Raw genomic sequence first — 13,030 nt, forward strand, 5'->3', positions numbered from 1 at the left:
TTATGAAGCGCATAACATTTCAATATTGACACCTGTAGGCAGATCTTTATGCCATGCTAGCATTAAAATTGTTTTTTTAAATGTATAAAACAAGGGTAAGAAAGAATACCAATAATAAACGTACGTACCATATATGTGTAGTTGTTTGTTTGCAATACTAAGAAGAATGCCAGTACAAAAATGAAAATTATGTATATAACATTGTTTGGAGGAAGCTGTATGCACGTCACGAACTATTATATTTTTTTTGTCATATTCATACTTCATTTTAACATGTTTATATATTGCCTCTCTTGATACAAAACTATAATTCATCACAGCGGCTATTGTATCCCAGGTCGATGAAAATACTGATTACTCTTTTTATTGCTAGTTTCAATGTATATATTTCATTGACACCTTACTGTTAAATGGCCTATATCATAAAAATAGCATATAGAAACAAAGTTTAAGAGAAATGTGCGAGAACATGGATACTGCATGCATTGAAATGACCTTATGTCTTTATATATTCATTTTATCTGAAATGAACAGGAAGTTTAAAACAATTTCAATGTGTCAGTGAGAATTAACTTGACAGTTGAATTTGCATTTGAAAATTATCTTTGCTTGTTCGCTTTCAGATTCAGCTGATCATTTGTAGGACAACTCGTATTCGTGTGATATAAATAACGACAATGTATTTCACGACAGCAGAACACATAAATGTTACGTTTGTTATAATTGTAGCGCTATGGATATACTCCGGTGAGTAAAATATTTTTTTGAAACGTATAGTTTTCTTCTTACGTGGCGTCATACAATAGTCGATGTTATATATATAGAGAGAGATATACGTAGTAATTTGCGATTTAAAATTATTATTAAAAATTATATCTAATTTTTGGGATGTCAATATAATAAATTATAATTTTTATTAAGAAAGCCAATATAGAATCGGTAAAAAATAAAGTTATCACATGAACAAGTCAAGTCAAGTCAACAGTTTATTGAGTAATTAATTAAAGGCCACTGGCCCAAATTACATAACATACAAGAAAGGCATGAGTTGGGTCAGGGTAATTAATCGATACAAGCAAAGTGTAAATAAACAAATCATGATTACTTCCCCTTAATCTTAACTAGTAATGTTCAGAAGGAGATGTTATGCATAATAAGCTGGTTTTCGTAAATCTTCAGATATTGTGTTTTTAATAACCTAAACAAAGTCTTTGTGTTTTCTTACTGATTCCATTGGAAAACATTTGTGAATTTAGGCAAAAGTCTTGTTCGAAAACGATTTGTTTTTCAATTTCAGCCTGTAAAAGTATCTCCCATCTTTTTTTGCAATTTAATTTTTATTATTGGATTTTCAAAACAAGGACAATTTAAAGATTCTGCACTCTGGGTTCTCACTCAAAATGGGTTATGTAATTAAAATTAAATAAGTAACAAGTACAGGTACAGTCATTGACGATTGTTTGTACAAGTTTCATGAACATCATCCGATGTTTTTGGAGGAAAGTGGACATGCTCCTTAAATCAATAATTATCATACTGTGTCGACGTGGCATTTTAGTTTTACCTCAGTCCTGATATAGCGTTAGTTTGTATTACTTTTTGTTGAATTATCAATATTACTTATCATGCTCTCGTTTCAATTTAAATAATTTGGTTTATTTTGCAAGGCATATTTTAGTATGTTCATAGAATTGAGGTTTATATTGTTGTAACTCTTGTTGTTATTTCAGATGCAACACTACAGAAGAATTTACCTGAAGTGTTTGGATGTGTTGGAATGGATAAAGTGATACCTTTTATTGAGAGTGATGTTGCTCAAGTGTCAAACTTTGTATATAAAGTGACTAAGCCAGGGTCGCCCCACTTTCCAATTCTTGTTTACGAAGTTACAGAAGGACGTGAAACTATACTGAATAACTACAATGTTGCCTATGGCTCTCAAAATGATGGAAGAATAACGCTTACAAACCCAACTAGTGATAACTCTGGAATGTACAGAATAGAAGTGACATACATGATTGCATCTGGATTAGCAGCTGATTATACTGAAGTGACTGTAACATTCTCATGTAAGTACTATACTGCAGTCATTATTTTTATGTATGTCAAATCTGATAACAAATTGAAATTCGATTTTCTTTTCTTTTCATGAATAATTTAAAACACAAAACATATGATCGTTTCATTTCCGTTCATGAATAGAATGCATATTAAGATGATATCCAGTCAGAATCTGAACATATAAACTATACATGTAACGAGATTTCTTTATTTTAAGTTATGGCTTCATATCCGGTTCAATGTGTCAAATTTAAAATGAGTTTTCTACAATATACAACGATGACCATCCACAAATAATACCCAAATTTAAACTATGAAGGCAAATGCTTTTAAAATAAGCAAAAAACAGTAGTCGAACGGTAATGCTAGCTCTCAACATCATTTAAGGAGTTTTAATAATTTAAAGAAAAAAGTGTTTAAAGCTGCACTCTCACAGATTTACCGTTTTGACAACTTTTTTGTCTTCGAACGAGCCATTTTTTGCGGAATTCCATAAGAACCATTTATATAAGACTGCTGACAAAATATTTGATCGCAGATTTTTATATTTAAGTTTAAAAATTGATGTTTTATGCATTTTTCTTAAACCGTTAGAAAACGGTTTAAGCCATAAAACATTAATTTTCGAAAGGAAATATGAAAAACTACGATCTGATTTTTTGTCAGCAATCTTAAATCATTGGTTTGCAAGACTTAATGCAAAACATTGCTTTTTCCGAGTCAAACAAATAAAACAGTTGTAAAAATGTTATATCCGTGGTAGTGCAGCTTTAAACAGTTGAATATGTTTTATAGAGAATGCTTTAAAAATCTAAATACACAAACCACAAAACATGTTTGCTAAAGTTTTCATGTTAAATCATTGTTGTTGCGAAGTTTCATAACTATTTTATCCAAGTGTTAGTTTATGTTATTATTTGGATTTTGCCCGGCCTACAGATTGGAATTATTAAAGATAAAAACGCTTACTGTCTTAGTGTTTAAAACGATATATCTTTAGCCAGCGCGTGTGCACAATCTTCTAAATAAGCAACTTAATACTAGACGCCAAATGGCATGTCGTGCCCGTTGAAAGTACCTTTGACACAGACATACACTTTCATGCACTTGCGGCACGGAAAAACGTGAGGATGAAGAATTCTTTTTTGTAAATCCTGTAATGCATGGTCAAGATACAGCCCGGACAAGGAATATTTCAACCTTTGACCCTTAACCTTGACCTTGACCTTTGATCTACAAACTTGTGTCTTTTGCGCAATACTCTGTCTCGTAATGGTGAACTTACATGGCGAGGATTTGGAAGTCCTATAACGCATGGTCATGATACAGCCGGACAAGGATCATGTTAACATTTGACCACTTACCTTGACATTGACATGGGTCTTGTGAGCGACACGCAATCTCATCAGGTTGAACCTTAATGGCAAGTTTGTTTGAATTTTCTAAAATGCTTGGTCAAAAAACAGCCAGGACTAGTATAGTTTTATCCTTTGACCTCTAACCTTAACCTTGACCTTTGTGGTATTGACCTGTGCGCGAAACGCCGGCTTATCATGGTTAACTTTAATGGGATTTTTTTGGAAAATCCTATGAAGCATGGTCAATGAATAGCGTAACAAAAATACATATAACAAAGTTCTGAACAATCGACTAATTGCCTTCTATGCTATCTTTCTAGATAACCCAACTGCCAGCTTAAACTATGAGGATGGTTCTTGTAAGTTTGATGGAGGAACAACTGAAAACCTTGTCCTGAAGGAGGAGGTAAACGCTCATAGAGTATTACTTAACATCACCTGTTTCTTATAGCTGAAGGCTATGTAATATTATGGAGATAAGCATCTTTCGCTTATTTTTGTCCTACAGGGGTTTGGTTGCGTGTGTATGTGGGGGGACATATCGAAATGTGGAGGTCGAACAAAAATCGGCGAAACATATTTGTTCTGCAATTGGAGGTACCCTGTGTTTTTTATCACTGATGAAAGTACGCAATGAGCGATCACTTACTTCATTTAACCAATTCCCTTACGGATTTTGGTATGGAAACAAAAATATATGCCGGTGATCAAATTTTGACTATCTTCATAACAAAAAATGGCGACTTTTAATTAAACCAACGCTATAAAGCAAAATAAGTCGCTGAGGTATGAAAATGAACTATTTTTGACACCGTATATGAACTTCCCACAACATGTCAATGATTTAGTCACGTTTATATGACGAGAATATGTTTTATAGAGAATGCTTTAAAAATCTAAATACACAAACCACGAAACCTGTTTGCTAAAGTTTTCATGTTAAATCATTGTTGTTGCGAAGTTTCATAACTATTTTATCCAAGTGTTAGTTTATGTTATATTTGGATTTTGCCCGGCCTACAGATTGGAATTATTAAAGATAAAAACGCTTACTGTCTTAGTGTTTAAAACGATATATCTTTAGCCAGATTTACTCTCAGTGCAAATTTATGCATTTAAGCGCAAATACCCGTCGGTGAGAATTTACTGTTTTGGGCTTTCCCCTGTCTGAAAGGGAGCAGATTTGTCACCGGGGTTTTTCAATTTTGGTAGTGGTTTTCATTTAATATTTGTCATTATGACACATTAAATAAAGAAAATGGTTATTGATACATTAATCTGTATTGTTCATAATTCAAATTGAGTATTTTATCACCCTGCCAAAATGTTTTTAACAAAGACAACATGTTTTATTACAATATTTACGTCTTATTTTGATAAACAAATATTCGTGTTCAGACATTTGCCAAAATGATTTGGTATTCTTTGAGTCGCGTTTACAACATTGTAATCATTGGAACCACAGCAATATGTTATGTTTTAAATATGCTTTAAATCGTTCAACGTTTTAAATAGTGCAAATCATTAAAATTGGAGTTAAACAGTGATAGCTTTATCAAGATGTATTCTTTTCAAACACAAACTATTGGCTATTAATTGAAACTATTATTTTTTCGATTGCCATATAACCGCGTCCAAAAATACCCCGGCGACCAAAATTACCCCAGATGGAAATGTTTGGCATATAAATGCAACACATGTGTCTTTTGGTTGAGAAACTTATATTTCTTGAATTATTTATTATTATCTAATAAATATAATAACTGGTATATATAATTATTGTGTTGATACAATATTCCAGCGTAAATGTATTGGACTACTGCTTCCCATTCACACCAGTATAGTTGAGTTTCTCGCGTCACATTGATATATCTGCGGGATTGATAATAGTGATATATAAAGTTATATATTACATGTAGTCCATGCCACTGTGTGGTGCGAAGTTCTTGTTTCTCATGGAATGTCTTTATAGGTAAATTAGCAGAAGTGACAAGCTTTGTACAAGTAAGTGTGCAAGATTTATCTTTCTGTGACTATTACCTTTCCATGATATATACAGTTTTTGCCTTTGGAAACGCCGTTTAATGATGTTTATGCACTTTAGTTGACCAATTTTCTTGTTACTTGTTTACCATAAACTCGGATATTCTGATCGCACAAGAAATTCATGAAATATAAGTTTAATTCAAAGATAATATGTAGATTATTTGACTCAAAACACAATTCCCTAAATGTTCAGGCGTTTTTGTAATTGACGTCGCGTTTCAAGTTTGGGAATATGTTTAAAATTGAATAACGTGATTAAAATGGATCATCAAACATAATTATTGTAAAATAAAACAATAAAATAAGTTTAATAAAATAATACCTTATAAACAAATAATTGTATAAATGTATTAAAGAAAACAATCAAGTTACAAAAATGTATATAATACCGTTAATGCAAATGTTTGGACACAAATACATGTAATGGGTATTTAATAGCTTTGAGTTTATCATGCTCTGCCCGCGCCCATTGGCTGCATTATGGTCTGACCCCGTCGTGACACCATCACGACTTAAATTGTGTTTAAATGCCATAAGTGACATGAGATAACAGTGACAGCAATTCGCAGTCAAATTCAGACATTGGGAGACTTCAAGAAACAGAGTGAGATACAGGAGGTTCGGGTGCGATACCCTAGCTCTTTGCAACGAGACCTTTTCGTTCTTCAACGTGCTCGGTGGAAAGCACTGATACACGGGATACAACTTTCCTGGGTTAAATCAGTACTGCGTACACCACTTTTCCAAGCACTACCCTTTAAACGCCGAGCGCCAGCTAAGGGTGCTACTTGTACCAACTTATATTAACGTCTTTCGGTATGACGCGGGCCGGGATCGAACCCACGATCTACTGTTCCGTAGGCGGACGCCTTAACCACAAGGCCACGGAGACGGTGCATGCAAATTCATGCTTCGGTTTTTTTTATAGCTTAGTTTACGAACTTAAAGATCCGAATCAACAAAACTCAGAAAAAAGTTTCGGATATAGTATTCTTAAGGCTATACATTTTAAAGTAAAACAGTGACAGACAGTGACTAATTACGAGGTCCCTTGGAGACAAAAACTTGTGATGAACACCTATGGTAACATGTACTGACACGACAACTTATTGTTACATTCCTGACGTCTTTGATTATATGCATCAAATTCAATCATGTGTTGTCCTTTGTAAATGATTTTGATATAGTTAAACTATTAGAACATTCATGCAAGTGTAAGAAAGCATGCTTTTTTAAGCATGGTAATGTATAATTTCTTGAAATTTATTTCAGGTAAACGGCACTGGTAAATATTGTTGTGTGACTGGGGCTTCTGCAGCATGCATTGACGGTTCCACTGGGACAACATACTGCATTGAAATTCAAGACCATCTTAACACCTTTTCATTAAATTAATGATATCACAACTTTATCTTTTGCAATCGCAAAGGTTTTATTTAGTCTGGAATAACTAAATATTATAAGACCTAACAGTTGCCGACATCAGTGATTGATATAACACACTCATTAGCTTATATTTCTTGCACATATGTTTTTGTTACATTGATATGAACGGTCGTTTGGTCAGTCGGTTGATCTGTTAGCAAAGGTTTGTGGAGTGAATTTTTCCGACACATTTAGAGACATCACTCTCATGATCGGCACACATTTCACCCTCGGGATCGGTGATGACATCCTGAACTGTTGCCCTCGGCATATCGGCCTCGAGACAACAGTTCAGAAGTCATCCCCTCCACCTTGGGACAATAGTTTTGACTGTTACACAAATGCCCATGCAACAACTGTATACTAATTCCATAAGCTATGACTGCCCGTCCACATTCTTGACTGTTACTGATTGTTGATGACAATCTGGTGATAAATAAATAAATCCATGCCTTGAATTCCCTTCAAAATAATAAAAACTTTGATGTGAATGTTTTTCAGTATAATTATAATCTTATTATATTCGTATGTTGTTTAATAGGTTAGGTTTTGAAAAGTGTGCTGTTTGTTAATTTATTACATTACATGTTATGTTGGTTCTTCTTGTTTTAAATTTGGCTTATTGTTTCCTATGATACTAAATTGGATCAATGTTGTTTTATACTACTGGGATTAGGTTTTTGATTAAAATACAAAAGAACCAACCTCTATACACAAGTTCTGTGCCATTTGTACAGCACTCGTTTCGACCCCAGCATGTGTATGTTGTTCCTGCTGAAAAAACAACAACATTGCAATTGTTGTACATACAAGCTACACAAGTCATTGTTTGGAAACGTGAACATATGTCCCTTCCTCCTTTCAAGCTTGTTTAATACTGCTACATTAGTCGTTAGGGAATATGGAGTAGAGGTTTGGTGTCGAATAATCGAACTAATTACACTTGTTACAGAAAATCTTTCAAGAGGTAAGGAGATATTTATCGGACACAAAATACATGGCTTGAATCTTTGTCCTTGAACTGTGTGACCTTGTACTTGAGCCGTCGCCCTTGAAATAAATGTTATACACGCCGTCTTGCTGTGGTGAACCATTGATCCGATTGAAATGCAACTCTTATAGAGGGGTTTACGGGATATTGTGCGAACACGAAGTAAAACAAACGGACGGACGGATGGAATAAATGACATCTATATACTAAAAACAATAAATTTCCCCGTGCGTAACATAGAGCCAGTGTAACAGGGTTGAGTTCTAAGTTAGTTTACACTGGCGTTTTTCAAGGCGGTTGGCCCAATATTTAACACATTTTGTGGAAATTTAATAATTAGTGAGGGAAGGAACTCTTTCTCATTGCCGAAGGTTAGGTTGTCTGCCCTTTATGACTGTGTTTGACGTAAGCTTTATTATCAGTCGGCGCCCTTTTAGTCAGCGCCGACTATATTTGATATTACTTAAGAATTATCAATCGTAACAACTCGGCCATCTCCGGCAAGCTTCGAGCCATATCTTGATACTAGTCGAGGAGTTCCGATTGAAGAATTATTCCAACTAAGGGACCAATTCATAAATTGCAGAACAATGCTCTCAATATTTTCCACTTTGCTAGATAAAATGTGAAGATAAGTGTGTTTTATAAAACTTTACACTTTAATTGATGATGAAACCTTAAATTATAATAGCCCTGCTTATCATTTTGAAAATTTTGACTCTAAATAACAACTCGGCCATCTCCGACAAGCTTCGATAGATACTGGCCGAGGTGTTCCGATTGATACCATTCCCCCTTAGATGAAGGTTACACGATACTATTACAATATCCTTTATGTTTCTAAACCTCCAACGCAGTAATCTCCCTTGGCGACAGCAAAAAGGCGAGTTTTTAAAAAATTACATTTAGCTTAATTGTTTGTTTTGAATATGTCATTCGAAAGAATGTACTCCAGATATTTCCCCGTTCTATTTACTCAAGAATAAAATGCGCTCACAAAAACAAAAAATACAATATATATTTAGCCCGGAATTGAAATTGCTATTGAAATTCATGTATTAGACCAACGCCTCTTATTTCTTCCGAAGTAACGTGTGTATATTGCTGGTATAATTTAGTTTGTACCGGAGGATTAGCTTGGAAAAAACAGAATATCTATAATTCCGGGCTTAAACTATTGTAACAATATTAACAACCACAATGTCCTTCGAACATCTGTATACCCAACAAATTATCAATGAAGTAATAACCATTATTTGGTTATCTACATGCACGTTTTTTCTTCTAATTTTATTTCGCCGACTTGATGCTATGCATCAATTTTTTTCTTGTATCTATGATAATTTCATTTCCAATCTAGAAGCCCAATATTTCGGCCAAGTTAAATTCATATTTTACATTAATTTTGTCTTTGTTTTTCCTGGATGCAATAATTTACCAATATTATAGATACTTTTTTTTAAGCAATCATGCTTAAAGTAACATTGTACTGTTACCATTGTGTAGGAAAGTGGCCTAGTAGGCTTCATACAAGGGTAATCAATTAAATTATTAATGTTATATATAATTAAATGATGTTAATGATGTATAAATTATATTTAGATGTTGTTTCATTGATACCGTTATAGTCGTACGATTGTCAAAATGCTAGTAAACAGTGTGTGTATACCACGTGATAAATTGCGTCATATATGTGCTACGTCGAAAGGCAACATTTTGATAAAATGAAGACTTAAATCAAAGATTTCTTTTCTTTTACTCCAACATTTTAATTAAAACAATGGGCAGTCTTTGTCTAGTATTATTACCGAAGTTTGATATGGTGATGGGTTTCATCAAACACTTGAAAACCTGTTTTCAAAATAATGTTTTGACGGCCGTATTGTGAAAAGGTTTGTCGAAGTTTTTAAAGAAAAGAAACTAAACTCTTAATCAAACTCTGGTCAATACCCGAAGGCGGAGCTCCGTATAAGCGGCGCTAAGTTTCATTCAATATGTTGAAGGAATAGTGAAGTTATCTTTGTTTAAGGTCTACATTCTAAACAAAATATTGCCTTCTGACGTAGCATTTATGACGCAATTTATCACGTGGTATCCACACACTGGTATAGAGGCAGTTATGACATTGTGCAATGTGACTATTCTAAAGCATTTCAAGTGACAAGTTTTCAGATTATTTTTGAACGTTGAAGATTTATTGTAAATAACACAGGCATCTGAATCATTGTTTGTCACTAAAATGTTGTTTAAAACCATTTTGGGTACATAAATGACCAAAAAAGAAACATAAAGTCACAAGCGTGTTAATGCACCAGTCAATTGTAACCACGCCCCCCCCCCCCTCCCCCAGGTCCGTGGAATAGCGGGGACATTGACTTTTGGTCCAGTCAACCCCGGCTAAAATCCCCACCCTGCGGGAACGAACAGATGGTAAAATCCCCGCCAAATGCCGCCGCACCCCAGGGACCATAGTTAATGTATATTCCCCGCTATATTTAAAGCGAAGACAAAACCAACGCATTTGCCCGGCACTACGGGGCCACCTGAAAGGTAAAAACACGGCCCATTTCCCCGGCTATCCCCGGTATACCCCCGGACCAGAGGGGGGGGGGGCGTGGTTACAATTGACTGGTGCATAATGCTACTTAGTACACACAAACCCAGCAGCTGAATGATATATGCCGTCAGAGCTGTGATGTCAGTTGATTTTTGACATCCTTTATTTACGAAGTGTTCTACGTGGTTGGCACGCATTTAAATGATACATTTGTGTTTGTACATATTATTAAAATAGTACGAAGTATTGAAATTGATTTTATCTGAGGCGCTACGAATAAATTGTTCACAAAATTTAATGACTTACTTTTTCTTGATTGAATAGAAAATGCAAGCCTTTCCTGGGTTTTCTGAAGCGTATGTTCCAGTTTTACAACTTAGGCAAGCAGTCGTTCCCCGAAGTCGAACTTAGAGCATGCTGGTTCGGCGGCCTGAAAGGTTTTTTTTTTAATTATCAAGCCAATTACAATCCTAATAATTGTAAGATGTGGATTTTTTACATTTTGCCATTCACCAAAATATCAAAATATACAAAATATCAACACTAAACTAATGGACATCCCCAAAAGGCGAATGAAATACGTTACAAAGATTAATTCGAGAAGCATTGTTATGTAAATACATAATAATTAGAACTCGAACTTTTGAAATAATTATTTGAAAAACTACAGAAACAAGATCTGTCGGACCGTATTTGGTACAAAAACGAATATGGTACAAATTTGTACCATATTCGGCCGAATATGGTACAACTGTCTAATTGTACCATATACGTATCTGCAGTTTTGGGGTAAAATGCCTGACCAAATATGGTACAAACTTGTACCATATTCGGATGAAAAATGTACCACATTCGTTCCGAATATGGTACACACTCATCATCGTCATCGTCATCATCATCATCGTCATCATCATCATCATCATCATCATCATCATCATCATAACTACAATTTGCATCAACGTCATCAATACCATCATGAAAATAATCATCATCGTCATCATCATCATCATCATCATCATCATCATCATCATCATCATCATCATCATCATCATCATCATCATCATCATCATCAGCATCATCATCATCATCATAATCATCATCATCGGCGGCCGGTAATCATTGGCGTCAACATAATAAAAAACTTTTTTCATCATCATCATTATAATCATTATCATCGGCCGATAAACATCGCAGTTATCATCATCACAATCATCAAACCCCAATCATCATCACCATTGTCATCATCATCAATTACATCATCATCGTCACCATTAACGCCATTATCATCATCATCGTCATGATGATGACAAAAGTTTTGATGATGATGACGACGATCAAAATTACCGTCATCATCATCATCACAAACTTTTATCATCATTGTCATCATCATCACCATCATTATCACCACAATCATCAAGGTCATCATCATCATCATCAACACCATCATCATCATCACCATTATCATCATCGTAATGAAGATCACAAAAATGTGATGATGATAACTGCGATGTTTTTCGGTCGATGGTGATGATGATGACAAAAGTTTTGTAATGATGATAACGACGGTCAGCACATCATCATCATCATAATCTACCGATAAAAATCGCCGTCAGCATCATCAAAACGCATTTGTCATCATAATCATCATCATTATAATAATCATCATCGACCGATAAACATCGCTGTCATAATCATCAAAATACGTTTGTTATCATCATCATCATCATCATCATCATCATCATCATCATCACATCAATTATCAACACCCCAATGATCATCATCGTTGTTATCTTCACCAACACCACCATCATCATCACCATCAAAACCAACATCATCATATCCATTATCATGATCGTAATGGTGATCACAAAAGTTTTTTTTGTGATGATAATGACAGCGATGTTTTCGGTCGATAATGAGGATGTTGTGATGATGATGACGACGATGAGAATATCATCATCATCATCGGCCAATAAACATCGCCATCATCATCATCACAAATATTTTGTTATCATCATCATCATTATCATCATCGTCGGCCGATAAACATCGACGTCATCATCATCTAAAATCTTATCATCATCATTATAACCATCATCATCGTCCGATAAACATCGCTGTCATCATCATCCCAAAACGTTTGTTATCATCATCATCATCATCATTATCATCATCATCATCACCACAATCATCAAACCCCAATCATCATAACCACTGTCATCATCATCACCACCACCATCATCATCACAATTTTTTTACCATCATCATCATCACAAATGTTTTGTCATCATCATCATCACATATTCATTTTACATTTTGTATTTTATAATTTGTTTCATTCAAGAGATTCAACAAACTTGTACTTTTTTCATTTATTGGTATACTGACAGGATTTTTCAAAGTAATATTGAAGAACATAGAACAGCATTTAAATTTTAATCCAACTGTAGCATTTTGACCAGACATAATATACATATATACATTCATTTTAGTAGCAGCCAAAATATCCCAAATGTGCTTCGTAAAAAGTTACCATTAAATGAGCAAATGACAACAAATTTCCGGTAGAAGAACATAATCATCAATCACAAA

At 34.4% G+C, this 13,030-nt stretch overlaps 1 protein-coding gene across 2 annotated transcripts; it reads left to right on the forward strand.

Moving 5' to 3' along the window:
- Positions 1-38: 38 nt before the first annotated feature.
- On the forward strand, positions 39-10,699 carry LOC128234927 (uncharacterized). 2 transcript variants are annotated; one of them, XM_052949552.1, is made up of 5 exons: positions 39-120; positions 624-747; positions 1,731-2,069; positions 3,740-3,825; positions 6,738-10,699. In XM_052949552.1, exons 2-5 carry the CDS (start codon positions 678-680, stop codon positions 6,858-6,860), a joined length of 618 nt encoding a protein of 205 aa, XP_052805512.1. In that variant the 5' UTR covers positions 39-120; positions 624-677; the 3' UTR covers positions 6,861-10,699. The 2 variants fall into 2 exon arrangements, with proteins under 2 accessions (XP_052805512.1, XP_052805511.1); XM_052949551.1 differs by lacking the exon at positions 39-120 and having other exon boundaries at positions 500-747.
- Positions 10,700-13,030: the final 2,331 nt, after the last annotated feature.

Source organism: Mya arenaria, chromosome 5, assembly GCF_026914265.1.
Source record: "Mya arenaria isolate MELC-2E11 chromosome 5, ASM2691426v1".
NCBI classification, from domain to species: domain Eukaryota; kingdom Metazoa; phylum Mollusca; class Bivalvia; order Myida; family Myidae; genus Mya; species Mya arenaria.